General features: G+C 38.3%; 1 protein-coding gene across 4 annotated transcripts in view; it reads right to left on the reverse strand.

Annotated features, from left to right (window-relative positions):
• The window catches only part of LOC145989850 (activator of 90 kDa heat shock protein ATPase homolog 1), a 104641-nt gene that overhangs the window by 69544 nt on the left and 14271 nt on the right, over positions 1–20826 (reverse strand). For all 4 annotated transcript variants that reach the window (XM_083125304.1, XM_083125303.1, XM_083125305.1 and 1 more), the window contains exons 2-3: positions 12937–13020; positions 8302–8381 (exon numbers count right to left, since the gene is read on the reverse strand). In XM_083125304.1, coding sequence (XP_082981430.1) covers positions 8302–8381; positions 12937–13016 — 160 coding nt within the window. In that variant the 5' untranslated portion in view covers positions 13017–13020. The remainder of the gene's footprint in view (positions 1–8301; positions 8382–12936; positions 13021–20826) is intronic.

The raw sequence follows: 20826 nt of genomic DNA on the forward strand, positions 1-20826 counted from the left end.
GCAAATAAAGTATCAGTGCTTAGAAATGCAACCTTTTTTTTCAGCATGGGCTCAAACATGGCCGTGCATGGAATTTTGTCAGTGTTTGGCAGAAAGGAAGCACTACGTGAACCTAACTCTCAGTAAAAAACTCAACTTTTAGACTCGACTTGTTTGGTCAATATGAGGTAGTGTATGTGACTTAATTTGTGACATTGCTATGTAACGTTAAGCTACATGCATACCTAGAATAATGAAGAATTTTATTTTTCTTTCTTGAAATTGAGTTAAAAAAGCCTCAGAAAATATAGTAACATAGAATTGTAATTCTTGACTTCGGAGAAATTGAAATTACAAGGTATGACAACTGAAGATCTGCGAAATATCATTGCAAAGGGTTTGATTTATTCAGTAGCCACATCCAGTTAATGTTGTCATCTCCAAAACTGTGAATTTCATCAATATTTTACTTACTGGAACCCAAGTGTCACGAGGTGATTTTTTATAAATGTAGCAGTGCATGCAGCTTAAAAGTAGGCTATTTTTTTTTGGAGGGTCAAGTCAAAGCTCGTATGTTGTCTGTACTTTTCAATTATTTTTTTTCAAGGAAAGACATTAGTGGAAAAATATATGTCATGCACAGCAGAAGATTCAAAGAATGTTTTGACAGGATATGAGGCAAGCCTGGAGTTGATCTGTGCTGTCTTCCTTTGCCTAATGTGCCGAGAGGTAGTGTCTTGTGAATGTTTGTTATTTGTGTATAACTGGAAATGAAGTATTCTGTAGGATAGTAGTCAAATATTTAATCTTAAACAACTTAGTGACAATGTTCAAATGCCAATGAAAAATTTCTCCTTAAATATACTAATCCTTTATTTGGTTAAGAACACTGTAACCTTATGAAATACCTCACAGAAAAAGTTTAAGTAAGTGAATTTTTGAAATTAGATAAGGGGATACAGTTGAACCTGATATATACGTGTGTCAAGGTGAAGAGAAAAAAATAAGTATAACTGAGAATTACTTTCAAACCAGATTTAGATAGCATGTCATATGATTATTAAAATAATGTAATTGTATCTATTTTGAGGAACAAGATATATGTACAAGGGTCGTTCAAGGTTGACCAGGACTTTCGTGCGTAAAATATTAATGAATCAATGTAGCGCTGCATTACTAGGGCAGGAAAGACCATGATTCCTTGCGAGTAACCATGATCCTTTGCAACACATTTGGCGCATGCGCAGTAGTGTAAACAAAGATGGCGGCAAGTACTGTATCTGTTGCTGTGGAACAGCGGTGTATAATGAAATTTCTCGTGAAGGAGAAGGTGAAACCTGCTCAAATTTGGCGTAGACTGCAAGCACACTATGGTGAACAAACACTGTCACGGGAAAGAGTGTACGAATGGTGTCATAAAAGTTCCCCTCCACCCAAGAAAAGCAAAGCGCTGCCGTCTGCCGGTAAGATTTTCGGAACAGTCTTCTGGAACATGAAAGGTGTTATCCATGTGGATTTTGTGGAGAAGGGTGCCACAATTAATGCCAAGTATTACTCAACACTGCTTTATGGTGCTGTACGTGGGGCTGTTCGGAAGAAAAGATCTGGAATGGTGGCGAAACACGTCATTCTTCTCCATGACAATGCCAGGCCCCACACGGTCCATTTGACTCAAACAACACTGGCCAGCGTGCACTGGGAGGTTTTACCACACAGTCCTTACAGTCCAGATTTATGCCTCAGTGATTTCCACTTGTTTGGGGCACTTAAAGAGCATTTGGGCGAGATGCACTTCCAGACAGATGAGGAAGTCAAGAACGCTGTCCTGCAGTGGTTACGACACCAACCTACTTTTTTCTAGGCCAAAGGCATCAAGGAACTTCCACAACGACGGCAACGGTGTTTGGATGTTCAGGGGGAATACTTTGAAAAACTGACATAGTTTGGTGCTTCTATGTATGTATATTTCCTGTCTAGAAATAAAAGTCCTGGTCAACCTTGAACGACCCTTGTAATACATACAGGTTATTTCTGTCATCAAGTGGTAAATTAACGAATCTAAAAGTTTGATTCCCAAATACATTAAAATTGCCACTTTATTAGTGAACACACTGATACTGAAATACTACAGTAGACACTATAGTTTTATTAATTTTACATCTAGTCTAAAATAGCTTTTCTTATAGAAATGACTGTGCAAAGTGTGGTATAAGTGATGCCTAAATCTGCAGCTATATCAGTTTTAGTTTTATGTGGATTAGTATCCATTTGCCGTATAAATTTTACTTTCTGGTCAAGATTGTAACTTTTCCACTTTCTGTTCTCCATGGATGACCAGTAGCAACTGAACACTGTCACTTCTGTGACACTGCTATGTACAAATTAACTGTATCTTATGAACATTAGTACGTATAACACCGAATTACGTGCAAATGCATTAATGCAAATAAAGTTTCATTAACACATTTTTATATTATATTTTGCAGGAACCTACAGTAATTTACATATAAAACAGAATTTTGCAGAACTGAGTTAAGTATATAAAACAGTCTCAACTGTATTTACCCCTGTAAAATGCAAAATAAATACGTAAAATAGTATTAAAACTTTTCAAACTTACATGAGTGAGTATATGTTAATCCGCACGACGTTTCGGAGGTAAATACTTCCTCCTTCTTCAGGTCTAACTATACTGGATGCGTGCTTAGAAGGAACTGTACAGTAAACAAATGCACGTGTATGAATACAGTGTTGCCAACCAATAACTGCAGAATATAGCGAAAAGCGAATTCTCACAGTGTGTAGGGTTCTACATTATATTGTAGAAATGCTTTTTATGACTGAGAAGGAACTGTACTGTAAACAAATTCACATGTATGAATACAGTGTTGCCAACCAATAACTGCAGAATATATCGAAAAACGAATTCTCACAGTGTGTAGGGTTCTACATTATATTGTAGAAATGCTTTTTATGACTTAGAAGGAACTGTACTGTAAACAAATGCACGTGTATGAATACAGTGTTGTCAACCAATAACTGCAGAATATAGAAAAAAGCGAATTCTCACAGTGTGTACGGTTCTACATTATATTGTAGAAATGCTTTGTGTGGATAATCTCCATAATCACAATGTGGACATGTCATACCCTATTTGTTGCTACTTTTCATAGAATAAAGAATACAAACTTTCCTCCTCACTTCCCTCACAATAAAAGCCATTTTTAGAATGGTCAGTTCTTTCCGAGTGTTATCTTTGTATATCCATAGGTTTATTAAATATATATATGTAGTATAAACATATTCACATAACTAGAGTAGTTTTGCATACATTTTTAGAGTTTTCCAAATTTCATGCAAATTGGACAAAAATTGTAAGATAATTTGAAAAAAAAATTAATATCGTGGATCTGTGATTTTCTTTTTTTATGCTATCAAAAAATGAAGTAGACCCTGTTTTGCAATGGACGTAGGGAATAGATGTGCAGAATTTCGTCTAATTTACTCAAAAATCGTAAGAGGTATGACGAATCGAAAATTACCAACGAAATGGAAGTTCAGCCACTTTATTTCTTCCATTTTTCAAAATTTTGAAAATCTAGCATCATATTTGCAAACAGCGATGTAGAGAACGTTCGAATAGGAACATCTGCAACAATACAACAAGGATTAACACTACTGTTAAAGAAAATAAATAAACAAACAAAAAATAGGTCACTTCCGTGTCTATTTTCGAATGAAGTCAAATAAGTATGATACTACTGTGCAAATATCTGAAAGCCATTATTGTCACCAATGCAGGGCCAAAAAGTTCAAAAGAGCTAATTTTAGCAAAAGAGTAGGCGGATTGGCAACACTTCTCGTTGAGTCTGCTTGAACAACAGACCCTGCCACGTGCAACAAAATATAGTCTACTTTCTAACTTGCAAAAATAGAACATTCCTTCAACATAATTGTAATTATCGTACTCTAGAATTATCATAACCAATATTTAGTACGTAAATGAACTCCAGGTTGTCATAAATACACAAGACGTGACAATTTTTACTCTGGGTACAACATGCATGCGTAAAGGCTGGGCAGGCAGGAGGGAATTTCAGTTTGTGCGAGATGGATGTGCGCATTGGCTACGTTAAACACTGGAGCCGGAAACCATTGAAAAGCGGCGAGAAACAAATTGTATTGAATGTGTTCGCAAAATTTTGCAAGAAATATCCAACTATGGTTATTCAGGATGTGATGAAATTGACATCTGAGTTTACTGGTGTGTCTGTTAAGAGTGTAAAATCTGCGTGCAGTGAGGTTCTAAATAAGGGCATTTTAACAACACCAGGGAAAAAGCGTCAACGTCAAAAGCCTGTGTTACAAGTTCAGTGCGATGAGTTGCAAGAAGTGCCATCCGTCGTAATGTTCATCACTTTTTTGAGAGGAACGAAGCGCCAACAATAAATAAAGTGTTGGTGAGTGTGAATAGTGATCCGGATCTGCCGAACCTTAAGATAACAAGTTTCCACACACTTCTGAAAGAAATTGGCTTTAAGTTTGTGCAACACAACAGAAAAAATATTATTGTTGACCAAGAAGACATATTGTTGTGGCACCGGAACTACCTGAGGAAAATACGCGAATACAGGCTGGAGGGGCAAAAGTTGTATTTCCTTGATGAAACGTGGGTGAATGAAGGTCATACTGTTTCTAAGGTGTTGGTAGATTCTGCCGTAAAATCTATAAAACAGGCTTTCCTCTCAGGATTAACCACAGGGCTAAGAAACCCGACCGGCAAAGGCCTTATTGTATTGCATATTGGAAGTGAAGATGGATTTTTAGAGGGTGGGGAATTCATTATGGAATCTAAAAAACTGTAGATTACCATGAAGAAATGACAGGTGACATTTTTAAAAACTGGTTAAAGAAAATTTTATCTCTCCTTTCACAGAACAATGTGGTCATATTAGATAATGCATCCTATCACTGTGTTAAGTTGGAACATATTCCTAACAAGCAGTGGCTTAAACATGATATTATTGAATGGATGGATGCAAATGGTATCAAACGCCGGCCAAACATGGTGAAAGATTAACTCATAAACGAGATAAAAGAGGCTAATATTCACCACGTTTATGATAAGTTTGTTGTGGATTCAATGGCTGAGCAGGAAGGCCACAAGGTGTTAAGACTCCCCCCTTATCATTGTGTCCTGAATCCTATACAGCAAGTTTGGAGCCAGGTAAGGGGTCATGTTGCTCGGAACAATAAAACATTCAAATTAAGTGATGTCAGAACTTTGCTTCATGATGGTGTTAGGCTGGTAACTGCTGAAATGTGGAAATCGTTTATACGCCATGTGGAGAAAGAAGAGGAACACTTCTGGGAATCAGATTACATGTGCGACATGGTTGTTGACCGACTTGTTATCAATCCAGCTGATAGCAGTCGCGGCAGCACCAGCAGTGAAGGGGAGGAATCTATGGAAGGAATCAACTTTCTATCTGACCCTGCTTAGGCAAGTAAACACTTTTATATCTTCAAATTAAATTCTTAAGTACAGAAGTTCAGCTTATCTTGTGAATAGTTATAGTTTTCCTTTTTATTTAATTTCTCGTAGCTTGTAACATTGCTTTCGCGCCAACTTTCTCTCACACGTGGTGGAAGCAGCAGAAGCTTTACGATCATCCAATCGCTGAAGCCTGGCAGAGTAATACCTTTGCTCTTGTGTTTACAGTGCAGTCCCTTCTACGCGCGAAAAAAGTATAGATTCTAGACACCGGACATGGTGTCACATGAAATAGTGTTAAATAGGGATATGATTGAAGGAATTGGTAAAAAACACTTAAAAATCCTAGTTATTAAAATTGTCAAAATCCCTATCCAGGTAAAACATTCTAAAAAAATACTCATATCCAAAACTATAAGACTAAAATCCAGGTGTGCACTTGGCAGACGAGGAACTCCCGTCCAGCAGTAAAGTGAAGCGCGTGGGCAATGGTCTACACGCGCAGAGTTGGATATTATCTCCTCTCCATGGGACTGATTCCCCTCAACCGCAACGTCACCAATCCAATGAGAATTCATGTTCTTCCCCTACAACTCTCAAAACTTCGGCGGTGACATGAAAACCCAACTTAGCGTAATTTTTACTGGCATTATCCCATTTTCTACGGGAATTTATCCATCGCTCTTCTTACCGTCGTCCCTATTAAGCTTATTCCAACTGTGCATATATATGCTGCTTCATATATGTTTCGGTCCAATTTATTACTACTTTTCCTAATAACTTCCCTTTTTATAATTCTATGCTTGCTCTCAATAATGTGTTCAGCGAGGCCGGTTTTTGGAACCTCTTCTCTGATATCTATATCATGCTCACTCCATCAGATTCGCATGCTCCTTCCCATTTTGTCCTACATATTCCCTCCCGCATTTGCATACAATTTTGTAGACACCTTTCTGTTCTTCAGGGTCTTCTTTGCTCCCCCTTCCACCTTTCTTATATTCCGTAAAACATATTTCAATGCTACATTCATTCCACATTTCACACCGTATCCTTTCCTTGTTTTTCTATTTTTTCAGAAATTCCTTTATAGTAGGGAACACCGACAAAGCATGTTCCCCTATCCTGTTCCTCATTTTTAACGTCCCTATCAGCAATATTAATCAGTTCCTTCCCTACAATTCTCCTCACTTTCCTTGCAATCCTATCCATCTCCAAGGTCGTATACCCATTCTTTAACCCCACTCGCCTTATCCAAGCCATTTCTTTCTCCTTCTCATTTTTGTCATTACACAATCTCTCCGCCCTGATGTCAAATATAATGTTTACCTTAATATCCGGTGAATGCTTTTCAATGCTCCGAAGGGGGGGGGGGGATCGGCAAGATGACCCGGAAGGGAAAAAGGGAGTTTATAGGATTAGATGCGAATGTGGGAAGGAATACGTGGGACAGACAGGAAGGAGCATGCGCATCAGGTGGGGTGAACACGACAAGGATATAAAGGAGGGGATACCCAAAACAGGACTATCAGAGCACATATTAGTTAGCGGGCATAAGATCGCAACAAGGGAAGTTATCAGAAAAGTGAACAACAAATTGGATAGGAATGTTAAGGAAACAGCCTATATATGCATGGATAATTGGAATAAACTTAATATAGATGAAAGCAATTTGGAAGATGGATGGATTGTATTTTTCAAAAAATGAGATAAAGCTGTGAATAATGACGCCAAGTTGGGTTTCTATGTTACGTCCGAGGTCAGGAGGGCCGCTGAGGTGGAAATCGAGTTCACCTTGGACTGGTGACGCACAGGTTTCATGAGGGGAAAACAAAGGAGGGGAAGTTTGCTTCCTACTCCGTATTGAGCATACACTGCACATTCGCTTCTCCCAAGCACTGGCCGGGTGGCTTCTAACTGCCGCTTCTGATGTTTCTTTTATGTGGTTTTAGATTGTGATATGCGCGGTTTTAGATTTGTGTGTGGACAGAATTACTGTTTTTATAGCTACAATGCGGGTTCTTCAGTAAGTGTCTTTTTCACCATAACCTTTAACCAGTATCATCAACTAACACTTTCTTAATGTGACACCATGTTTGGTGCCTAAGAATACGCATTAACCTGAAGAAGGAGGCAGTCTTGACCTCTGAAACGTTGTTTTGATCGACAAATCGTACTCACACACGTAAGTAATTGATCTTAGATCTTTTTAAAGTTCTTCATTATTTAGCTGTGAGTAATACGCACATCACAATATGTTATTGAAATTCTGCATGCTTCTAAATGAAGTTTTATATTTCCGGGACGAAGAATGTTGGAGGTACAAATGATACAACAGCAAAGAGCAGTCAGCTGTTTTCCGACCCTTTGTTGGTGGCTTTTGACTTTCTTTCCCTGCTGCCCACCACCCCCACCCATGCTTTTGGCACCAAGAATGTCGGAATGTCTATTGCCAAAAGTGTGTTTTGAAACATGAAAATTGAGAAAGAAGCGATGTTTTCAAAACCAATGAAAATAAATAGCAAAAAGAAAAAAAATCAACTTTTCGGAGAACGCTCCCCCCCCAAATAGTAACAATGAAATTAAACTTTACTAATTGTTAATTACATACCTGTAGACTCATGCAGAACTCAAAACATGTATCTCTGATCATTATACAAGTTACAGTATGTTAAAATTAATAAGACACAAAAACCCGACGAATATATTAATAAAAGTTATGGGACAGATTGACACTCATGTGCATACTATGTGACAAATTTTAGGATGTCAAATTAAAGTTTAGTTACAAAATACAGAAAATAAAGTAGGCTAATAATATCTTTACTTACCTATATCTCCTTCTATTGACACATCAGAAAATATTTTTTTTATTGTATCAATAGACCAGGCACAGGCATTTTTTTCAGTCCTGAAAAGAAACATTAGGATTGAAAATATCTTGCCCTACAATTAAAAACATGTTTTTACAAGTCTTATTACAATCTGTTTTCTGCCCAAAGTGAATCACATATCCTATGAATAAAAAAAAAGACCTATCACCAACAAATGAAACAATGGACCATATTAGTGGTGACGTTACAGCAGACGACTGAGCATGTGCTGAGTCTAAACAAAATGTTTGCTACTTTTGCCTATAAAAATTATTCAATTTTAAATCAAGATAAATGTGTGTTTACATTTCTCTTCATATGAGCTTCACACCATCAGTACATATATTTTATTTTCTATCTTAGAGCCTAATAAGCACTATTAAATTATTACGAGAGTGGCCGCGGTGGCTTAGTCGGTAACGTGTCTGACTACCATGCTAAAGGTCCTGGGTTCGATCCCCAGCCGGTTCAAGGCCGGGAACTTTTCTAACGGAAGCGGCCCCGGCACCCACCCAGCATTGAATAACATGGGTACCTGGGGGAAACCCTGGGGGGTATAGGGGGTCAAGATCATGGTGCTGATCACATTACCCCCACTCACGACCGGATCAAGAAAGTGTGGGGCGTTACCCCCACACCCCATATATGCCTTCATGGCATGATGCTAAGCACAGGGGAACACTATTTCTTTTACTTTTTATGATTACGAGATTAATGTACTATCACCAAAAGTGATTCTGATATCTGCAAAATCCTAATGTACATTATTCTATAAATTATTTATTTAAAGTGATTTAAATCACCTTGCTCCAAAATTATTTAGGAAAAAAAAGCAAGTAATTTTATTCGCAAATATATGAATTAGAAACAAATTACTTTCATACTATTCGTACAAAACTCACACAGGTCATCAAGGAATTGGCCAATACCAAGAAACTCTCAATACTCGGCTATAATACATCTCCATGAGCTAAAACCAACAGAAATCATTTGTATGTAACATAATTTTCACAAACGAAGCAAAAATTTTCACTTGCAGTGCAGAGGGTTGAGGGTAATGGTTCAACTCCCTGTATCCATTCAAATTACCACAGACTGTTATTACATTTTGGTTTTAAAATTGTGAATATAATCGTAAATTTGACTTTAAAAACTTCAGAAAGTTGTGTGTTTAAGAGTCTATTTTGCACTTTGCATCATTTCATGACAATACATGGTAGGAAAATGCACCTCACACCTTTCAGAAAAATGAAAAATTAACGTGTTTGACTACCATGCTAAAGGTCCAGGGTTCGATCCCCGGCCGGTTCAAATCCGGGAACTTTTCTAACGATGGAAGCGGCCCCGGCGCCCACCCAGCGTCGAATAACATGGGTACCTGGGGGAAACCCTGGGGGGTAAAGGCGGTCAGGGGCGTGATGCTGATCACATCACCCCCACTCACGACCGGATCAAGAAAGTGTGGGGCGTTACCCCCACACCCCCTATACGCCTTCATGGCATGGTGCTATGCACAGGGGAGCACTTTACTTTTTTTTTTTAACATTACAATGTCTCATTTCACATTTCTTCTTTTTTTTCAAAAAAGAAATACGCATGTGTCTATTGATGAGGTACCTACTTAGAAAATAATAAAAAAATGACAATTCCATGAGAGGGAATTTTCTGGAAAAAAAGTTTAAAATTTTGAAAGTATTGAAATTCTACATATTTAACTTGCACATAATATACACAATCCCAAGAGCTGGAGAATGAGTGCATTCCACGGTCTGTAACTCATTTGTAAGAATGTACAACATTTTATAAAAACTGAAATTTTCAAAATGCTGCAACTTGTTATTGCAAAAACATTAATATTGCACGTTTAGTGGACCTGAGGGAAAAAATGCTTCCAAATCTGGTCAAAATTGGAGGGGACAGTGCAGACAGTCGGTTGATTAAGTTTCGTTTGGTAGTTTGTGAAATACATGTGTTGTCTTTGGTGTTGATATTTTCACCTAGCACCTATATGTACTATGATGGGAAGCATTTTTAAGCACTTAGGGATGTTAAATATCTGGTTCTTGCAGGGTTTCAGGTCATTCTGAGATGATACAGGCAGCCAAAGTTGACATGCACCTTGGTGTAATACACGGCTTCACAGCATATTGCATGATCTATGTGGGCTGTAAATTTAAAAGTGACAACACTGTCAAGATGCAATCAATAAATAACCAGAAAAGTACCATAAAAAATCTAAAATACGACCGTGATTATTATATGTTTGTTATTTTGTGAAGACATCTGTAAACTATTCATAGCTGGGGCTGGCACGCCTGTCTCGTGCACGGGATGCAGGGAAACAGTTACACAAGATGGCGGCACCCTTACAAGAGTGCTCCGAGCTGGAGCAGCGACATGTCCGTGAGATTTTTGTTGAGCGAAGGCATGAAACCAACAGAAATTCATCACCGCATGACAGTTCAGTACGGTGACAACTGTACGAGTCGATCACAAGTGTATGAGTGGGCTGAGAAGTTCAAACAGGGCACAACCAGCGTTGAAGATTCTCCGCATCCAGGTCACTCTGTCACTGCAGTCAAGGAAAGCAACTTTGGTCAAGTGGAGGACTTGCTGGAAAGGTCACGCTAACTTTGTTTTGGGACCACAAGGTGACAATTCTTGGAACATTACATGCCCAGAGGTCATAATGTAAACAGTACCACCTACTCCAACCTTTTGCATGAAAAACTGGAACCAGCCATTCTGCAGAAACGACGTGGTCTGGTGTCCACTGGTGTGCTCTTGCTCCATGAGAATGCGAGACCACACACTGCCAGTGCACATTGTCTACCATCGAGGACCTAAAGTTTGAGTGCTTACCCCACCCTCCATATCTGCCCGATCCTTCAGATTTCCACACGTTTGGCCCAATGAAAGATGGACTAAGTGGATCGAGGTTCCAGAATGACCACGAAGTTTAATCAGCGGTGCATGAGAGGTTACGCACGCATAGTACTGTAGGTTGTTTTTTTTTTGGTGCTTGTAATAAATATTTGTTACAACATATTTCCGGTTATACAGTATGTCCGAGAAAAAATACATCCAATAAAGAATTTATATAACTCAACAATCGTTAACGATAGAAATGTCAAATAACGTTTATTTGGAAGAGGGAAGAAAGAATTTTTGTACCACCAGATGGGAAAAAATCATAACATAATTAAGCGCATGCGCGGCTTTGTTCGTGAGTAGTCTGTACAATGACGCCATTTACTGTTCATCAGAAAGTTGAGTGCTGCTTTTGATTTGCAGAATTGAAGTCTCCTGTAACGGTACAAAGAAGATTCCGGTAACAATATGGACAGGAAGCACCAGAAAGTCATTACATTGTTAAATGCATAAACAATTGCTGGAAACAGGGTCTTTGTTGAGGAAGAAAGGTAGTGGTCGGAAGCGTGTGAGCGAGGATAAAGTGGTTGTGGTTCAGGAAGCTTTCCAGAGAAGCCCGTGTAAATCTGTGAGACGTGCTAGTTCTCAACTTCAAGTTCCACGTTCTACTGTGCATGATATTGTACATAAAAGGTTAAGGCTTAGAGCCTACAAGTTACAGCTTGTTCAGAAACTAAAGTGCAGTGATAAACCCGCTAGGTTTGATTATGCTAGTGAAGTGCTATCATGCATTGATGATGGCAATGATTTCCTGACACGCGTAACATTTTCAGATGAGGCTACCTTCCACATTTCCGGAAAAGTGCATAGGCATAACTGTAGAATATGGGGTGAGCAGAATCCCCATGCAGTTGTTGAACATGAACGCGACAGCCCCAAGTTGAATGTGTGGTGGTTTGACACGAGATTCCGTAATTGGGCCCTTTTTATTTGAGGAAGCTACAGTTACAGGTGCAAGTTACCTGCAAATGTTGCAACAGTATGCTGTACCTCGTATGCCTCATGGGTACATGTTTCAGCAGAATGGGGCCCCCCACATTATGTCCGTTGTGTTACTAACTTCCTTAATAACAATTCCACTGGTAATTGGATTGGGAGGGGTGGACCCATTAAATGGCCACCATGGTCACCAGACTTGCCTCCTTTGGACTTTTTCCTTTGGGGTTATGTGAAGACTATGGTTTACCAAACACCTGTGCAAGACCTCAATGATCTCAGTGAAAGAATTATCGATGCATGTGGCTCCGTCACTCATCAAATGTTGAAGAACACTTGGATGGAGGTTGAGTACCGCCTTGAAGTTTGTCGCGCCACCAAAGAAGCACACATTGAGATCTACTAAGGTGAAACTTTTTTCTTGTTCTTTGGTTAAAAAAAAAATCTATGATTTTCTCTTCCAAATAAACGTTATTTGACATTTCTGTCGTTAACGATTGTCGAGTTATTTAAATTCTTTATTGGTATATTTTTTCTCGGACACACTGTATATTGAATGAGTCTTGTATTTTCCTTCCAATCTCTTTGTGGTGCACTTGAAGATGTTTCATGGTGCACACTTTGGGACAGCTCTACAACAGTAAAAACTACTTTGACAGTACAGAGAATACCAAATGTATAAAAACAATCTCCAAACTAAGGAGTCTTCAATATGCATATACGTACCAATGCCAGTTATTAACATTAGTAGCATCAGGCCGTTCTTCCACAATCCAGCGAGGATCACCTTCTCCCCATTTAGCCATTTTTCTGCAATATAAGGATAATTATTGAATTATTATTATAATTTGTTAGATAAATTTAATATTGAGAGCCTCTTAGATGGAAGAACTTATGATAACTTTATTTGCACTTACTTAATGCACAACTTGATATTCCATATTTAATATTTAAAATTACTCTAAATGTCCTTCATTATGCACTTAGAACTAACTACTCTGCAATTTCTGACATTTTCTATTTCTATTTTTTTCTATATATTTTAATTCTTTCTTATCACAATCTGTTGGAGGGTAAAGACCAATTATTATTGATGAAACATGTGTAATTTTACAACTTAACATGAGTCTTAATAAATTGATTGTAATTTCTGTGGAATTGGGTCATTCCATGCCAAATCAACCAATTTTAAAATAATAGGTTACATGACCATTTCAGAAAAATTTCATGTTTAGTACATAGTTTTGTACACGTTTCTAGACATCAAAACCAATGTTAAAAAAAAATCCTATCCTTAGCTCTCCTGGGACGGCTATTTTTCCAACATGTGCACGGCTGTTTTTACTCATCTGGCAGTTTAATCTCAAAAACCATTAGAGCTAGAGACCTGGAACAAAATTCATTTTGTAGCTAATGAAGTATACTTTCTATCATATCTAAATAAGTTTTTGTTCAAAATTGCATTATAAGTACGAGGGGCGTTCAAGTCAATCGGGGACTGCGTTCAAGTCAATCGGGGACTTATTTTTTTTACAGGTTTAAATAGACGCCTAGGCTGGAGGTTTTGTATGCAGTAGGAACTGGCAACTGTGTGCTGTTACTGGTAGGCGGCGCTTATTTCCCGCGCTTTTGCATAGACCGTTATTCAAGATGGCGGACAACAGTGTGGACGTCTACATGGAACAGCATGTTGTGATGAAGTTTTTTAGTGAACGAGGACAGAAAACCTGCTGAAATTTACAGAAGACTTCAGGCTCAGTGCGGTGATGAGACACTCTGTCGCAGTAAGACATTTGAATGGTGTAAGCGCTTCAAAGATGGCCGTATCTTTATTACTGACGATCCCGGTCGTGGTGGATCACAGCCCACGCCAGTCATTCCTGGGAACATTCAGCGCGTGGAGCAGCTGATCCTGGACAATCGTCGCATAACCTGTCGTGAAATTGCAAGTATCAATACTATACTATCAACAGTGAGTATTACTGCAGTGTTCTGCGTGATGTGCATAAGAGTTTATGGAAGAAACATCCGGGTTTCATCACAAAGGGTGTGCTCTTTTTGCAAGACAATGCACGACAGCATACCGCTCAACGCACATTCCAAACATTCCAAGAAATCAGCTGGGAGATATCACCACACCCCCCTATAGTCCTGACTTAGCGCCAAGTGATTTTCACCTGTTTGGAACCCTGAAGGAATTCCTTAGAGGAAAACATTTCAACACTGGTGATGAAGTGAAGAATGCTGTCCTACAATGGTTCCGCTGTAATGATAAATCTTTCTATGCCGAAGCATTCCAGTCGTTAGTTAAACGCTGGGATAAGTGTATAACTGTAGCAGGAGGTTATGTGGAAAAATAAATCAAGTTACCACACTTTGAAATTTGTTCTTCTATTTGTTTTAAAAAAAAAGTCCCCGATTGACTTGAACGACCCTCGTATGAAAATTATGGTGGAAATTTGGGTAACAATTCTTAAAAAAATTGGATTTTTCAGCCCGATATTTTTAATGAAGGGCTCTAGTCTAATGGCTTGATCTTTTTATGTGTAGGCCTACTTGCAGGGTATCTGCAAATAAAATATCATTACTTACAAATGCAACCCTTTTTTACAGCAAGGGCTCAAACATGGTCGTTCAAGGAATTTTGCCAGTTTTTTGGGTTAAACATCTCAGATGGGTCCTCGTGGAAATATCTGAAATTTGGCATAAAAGAAACCCTGCATGAACCTGACTCACAGTAAAAATCTCAACTCGTTCGGTCAATACGAGGTAGTATATGTGACCTAATTTGTGATGTTGCAGAGTATGGCTAAGCTACATGCATACCTAGAATAATGAAGCCTTATAATAATGGACCCATCTGAGATATTTAAACCCGAAAATGGTCAAAATTCCATGAACAGCCATGTTTGAGCCCTTGCTGTAAAAAAGGGTTGCATTTCAAAGCACTGATATTTTATTTGCAGATACCCTGCAGGTAAGTCTACACATAAAAAAAAGCCTTAAGACTGAAGCCCTTCATTAATAAAATTGGGCTTAAAAATCCAATTTTATAACAATTCTTACCCAAATTTCCACCATAATTTTCATACTTATGATGCAATTTTGAGCGAAACATATCTAAATATCATAGAAAGTATACTTCATTAACTATAAAATGAATTTCGTTCCAGGTCCCTAGCTCTAATAGTGCTTGAGATATTAAGGTTTCTGAAAACTGCTACATGAGCAAAAAGAAAGCCATGCACCATGTTGGAAAAATGGCCACCCCAGGAGAACTAAGTACAGAACATTTTTTTGAACATTGGTTTTGATATCTAGAAACATGTACAAACGTATGTACTAAAAATGATCTTTTTCTACACTGGTCTTCAACCGCCATCGGATGATTTGGTATGGAAAGACTAGAGTTGCAAAAAAGCTGGCTTTTTTCCGACAAAAAAGAGGAAATTTTGGCTGTTTACCAATTACAGCTAACCTATGTCACTTGAAGTTACTGTTATGAGTTTACAGGTTGTATTTTACATATAGCTAAAATATTACATGACGTAGCAGCCAAGAGACAGATATTGGCCAATCCCAGTGGACACATATTGATTGTATAGTGGTTAAGAGACAATTTTAACCCTAGTGTACCGAGGTAGAGGGGGCCCACCACCTCTGTTTTTTAGATTTTTTAACTGTTTTAAAATAAATTACATTGTTCCCTAGGATGTCCCCAATTTTTTTTCTGCATTACTTTTGTTCATAAAATCATAAATGCCATGTAATTAGAAGTCAAAATGCACTTCGTGAGTATATCAGGCACCATCTTTGAATGCATCTCATTTGAGATGCTCATGCCAGTGACAGTGTACAATTTGTTTGTGATGATGGTAATTATTATAATAATTATTTTAATAAACAACTGCACTGCTATAAACAAAAAAGCATTAATCAAAAATTATAATGGATTTTGTGAGTTTAAAGTTAATGATAAAATATATGAGACACACTTACAATAATTGGCTATTATTTTTTTATTAATGACAGTTATTTTTGTAATTATTATTATAATTAATAAATAACTGCATATATATATAATCAGCAAAGAAAGTGATTCAATAATAAAATGGTTTCTCGAATTTTAGTGACAAGAAAAAGTGTAGGCCTGCTGAGCACATCTGACAATGAAATGGACTTCAAATAAGCTTTTACATGCTCGTTTCTTAATTTAAATGTTGTCATAAAATATGAAACGAATGTTAATATCAAAGTATTCGATGTTTCGGGACAATTAAAAATCTTTACTGTTCACAACACATATGCAGCAGTACACATGAATGTGTATATTCTGTTTAACGGAGCATTGAGACGATAGCGACATGTGACTCTTGGAAACCAACCTTTAGAAGTAAATGTAACCTTTCGAACCGAGAAAGTGTTGTTTGTCACTTGGAAGGAGACTCTCAGTAATCCATTCTTCAACAAGCTAAACATGTCACTTGCATGTTGCTTGGACTATACTGTTTTCTCAATGGTGTGCATCGTGCTGCTTCGGTCTGTTATTTTTGCATGCACAGTGAATATCTTGCTTTATACTGAAGGAGACTGTGTCGTTTGTCGTCTGTGACTTCTGTCTGAAAGCTCCTTCAATGGTGCATCATGTCGTCTCGGTCTTCTTTGTGCATGTGTGGTGCATGTGTGCATTAGTCACTTCAATGTGACACTATCCCACTTCGGTTTGAATGTTCTCTATACTTAACAAGATTGTTAGCTATTTCATCAGACATGAAGATTTAATTTAGCCTGCAAATCACAGAGAACAAATTGCAAGTACTGTTGTTGGAAAAAGGCCTGCTGCTTTTTGAAAGAAGGTTCCTTTTATAATCATGAGTGGAATAAAGTAACGGTCTTGCCTTGTAATAAGAAGGGGTCTTAGGTTCAATCATCAGTGGAGGTAGAGTCCTTTGGATGAAATTTCAAACTGTAGGTCCAGTCCAGATTTCTTAAATAGATTTTTCTTTTGCCATTTGTGGCCAGTCCTCTGCTTCAGTTTAGTGCCAGAGCTCTTAAACAGCCGGGCCTGAAAAGGTCCGTTGCACCCAGGGGTTGACTACTAATCTAAATCTAATTTTATATTTGACAGCAAGTCTATACATGGAACTATAATTATGCCACAGTTGATATATTAATATTAATTGATGGTGCATATTAATTTCCATATAAACTTTACAGATCACAAATGTACGAGTATTTATGAGTGAAACTGTTGAGATCACGGCATCAACTTGTAATAAATAAATGTACTGGGCTGTGGTTGAGAACCACTGCAATAATCAGCCAAAATACATAACTAGTTGCTCCATGACCAAGTTGAGTGGCCATTTAACATGATGTACTGGAGAGTCTCAATACAAATATATTTTACAGAACACAAAATTTAATGTAAAGAGATTTGATACTAGATTTTCAAAAGGTAGAGCAGCATTTTCTTTTTTGCTTCATGTGTGTGTTCGTATAACAAATTCAAACAAACTAATTTAAATATAATTTTATATTTGACAGCAAGTATATACATAATGGAACTATGATTATTTTATATTATTAGCTATGTCAATTCATCCAGGTCAGGTTACAAACCATCCCCGATTTTGATGAAATTCAGTATACCTATAGTTTTGATGCTGGTTACAAAAATGAGAACTTTCTTGAGATCAGTCAAGGGGTTCAAAAGTTATGCGCTTTTTAAAATCTCGGTGTATGTTGCTTCTGGTTCCACTTTGAATGACACACATTAGGTTATAAATTATCGCATCTTCCCTCAGGTTTGAAGCAGAACCTTCAAGTTTTTTTTTTGTTGAGAATAGTGTAAGCTTTCATTTAAACAAGTTTCAGACGAGTGTATCAAAAAACATGTATTTTGTTTTAGAAAAATAATTGACTAACATCAACAGCGAATTTCATGCAATGCCCTCCCCCTTCAATTTCATATGTAGACAGCTAACAGGGTGATAAAAATCATTTGCATCAAATTATATTAAAAGTTAATCTTATTAACAAAGCCTGAAGTACAATGTTTTAAGGTATAATATTCAAAAGTTCTGTTCACTATGTGTGAAGGTAAGCAAAGGTGTAACCTGACGGGGCAAGGGAAACATTTATCCCCTTGAAAATTTAGAAGTTAAATATACAGGGTGAGTTAAAAGTCCCTGACTTTTAAAATGAAAGGGAGTGTAGATTGCAGCAATTGGACATGGTAGCAATATGTTAGGCCTAGGGGGGAAACATTTTGGTGCACGTCATGACAACGTCCGCCATCTTGGACCCAACTTCATTTCTTTAAATAGGAAGGGGGCATGTGGGGTATGGTTTTGGGATAGCACTTGACCAGGAATTCAGTGGTGAAGTCAGATTTATGACAACTTTAATGATAAGGATGTTATGGGCATATGAAAGTGATAATTACGTATCATTTGCAGGTGCTGAACCATGCCATTGACTAAGGCCGAATGAATTTTGATCATCAAGCTGTTGGGAGGGGGGCAGAAGTGCCCACGCTGTAGCTAGTGATTTCAACGAACGGAACCCTCAACGGAAAACAGTGTCGCACATGACCTGCACTTTGCATTGCATATTCTGCATTCTGATGAAGCAAATTATTATGTGAATGGCGAAGTGAATAAACGGAACATGCGGTATTGGTCTTCTGAGAACCTGTTGTGGAGAGATCCGACCAATATGGTTGGTGCTGGAAAGGTTATGGTGTGGGCCGGGATCTGGGGGATGCGTCATAGGCCCATTCTTCATTCATGACAATTTAAATGCAGAGGACTATTTGCAGTTGTTACAAGAAGACATTTTACAGTCAGTTTTGATGGAAGATGGCAGCTTCCCCCAATATTTTCAGCAGGATGGAGCACCAGCTCATTATGGGCAACAGGTTGGTCACTATCTGGACCTCCAGTTCCCTGGTCGATGGATTAGTCGACGTGGGCCAGTGGAATGGCCTCCCCGATCACCAGATTTGTGCCCCACTCGATTTTTACCTGTGGGGTCATGTGAATGTGAAGTCAATCGTGTATGCCGAAAAGATTTGGGATGTGAGTCACTTGGAGCAATGGATACTGGATGCCTGTACACAAATCATGCCTGAGATATTGCTCCGTGTCAACAGAGCACGGTAGAACCGTCTCAACATGTACATAGCACCAGTAGCGGCTGCTGCCTATTCGCACGTGCACAACCAAATAAATCTGTAATGCAAAACATTATTATTATACTTATTCATTGAACTCTATCTCCTTCGAAAGAACAAGTGTTCCCACGCCGCTTCACCAAGAGAGGTCGTGGAGAAGCGTGCACGTCGACAGATCCATGCTCTGCGCTCACACAATGCCAGTTTCGTTCCCTCTGATGCAGTTACAGCAGTTGCATCATGTAGGAAAGCTGTGAACGCAGCGATCGTTGTGCTAGTAAATATAATGTTGCAAACCCACTCCATTAGAGATCGTGTGACAGAGTTGACGCAACCCATACATCATTGCAAATTGAAGATTTTTTTTCTTCATTATTAAGAAAATGGGAAATTTCGATGGTATATTGTCTTTCCAATTCTGTCCCGAGCATGACAGGAGAAGAAAAGGGGGAAGGTAAGGAGGGCAACTGAAAGCGAGACCGGTGTTTTAAACATGCCTGATATTGCCTTTGCTTAGTGCATCTTGGCCAAAATAAACTGTCTCTATGGCACAGTAGCCGAATTATAAACCTGCGTGGAGGGAGCGAACATCAATCAGCCAGCTGTTTTACATTGCGTTGCAAAATTGTTTAGCACTGTCAAAAGCTCGTTCCTGTTTCAGCGCAAAGTGTTTGATTTCATGATGAATAGCGAAACTGTACATAGCGAAAGTAGAGACTTAATATTTAACGTTGTTGAATCTTTGGAGGGAAGTTAGCTACAAAGCCTGTAGCAACTGCAGCAATATATGGATATGGCAGAAGGGAAGGCAAAATTCTGAAGTACGAAGCAGGGCAGTGTGGACTGAGTGAGTACTGTAAATTTCTTTTAAGATTTATTATTCTCTTGATTTCGCTTGGTTCGATCAGTCTGTCATTAGAAATAAACAACAGCTAGATAGATTACAATTGATTTCCTCCATGTGGTAGTTGGATCGGCTTCTTTGGTGTACGCCAATGTTATTATTCTCCTTGTTCGTTAATATCAGCAGAGTGGAGGAGGAAGTTTTTATGAAATATTTTGCAAACGACAATAGTATTGATATTGTAGATCGGTATTTCTATGTTTTGAGCGATTTTGTCAGATTATCAAATGCTGAATTACATATTGCACAATAACATCGCTCTTCTCGTGATTGGCTGGACAATTTCAGAAATATTTAAAAATTTGTAAAAATCAATGTTAAAAAAATTAGAGCACTCTACAAAAAACCAGATATAGTTTCCGATATAAGAAGCATGAGACTGAGGTGACTAGGACATGTGGAAAGAATGCCTGAAGACAGAGCGGTTAAAAAGGTCTATAAAGGGACACCAGGAGGGAGAAGATTAAGAAGAAGGCCAAGGAAAAGATGGTTGGAGGACGTTGAGGGGGACCTTAGGAGGATGGGAGTAAGACGG

Source organism: Lepisma saccharinum, chromosome 7 (assembly GCF_977018435.1).
Source record: "Lepisma saccharinum chromosome 7, izLepSacc3.1, whole genome shotgun sequence".
Lineage (NCBI taxonomy): Eukaryota > Metazoa > Arthropoda > Insecta > Zygentoma > Lepismatidae > Lepisma > Lepisma saccharinum.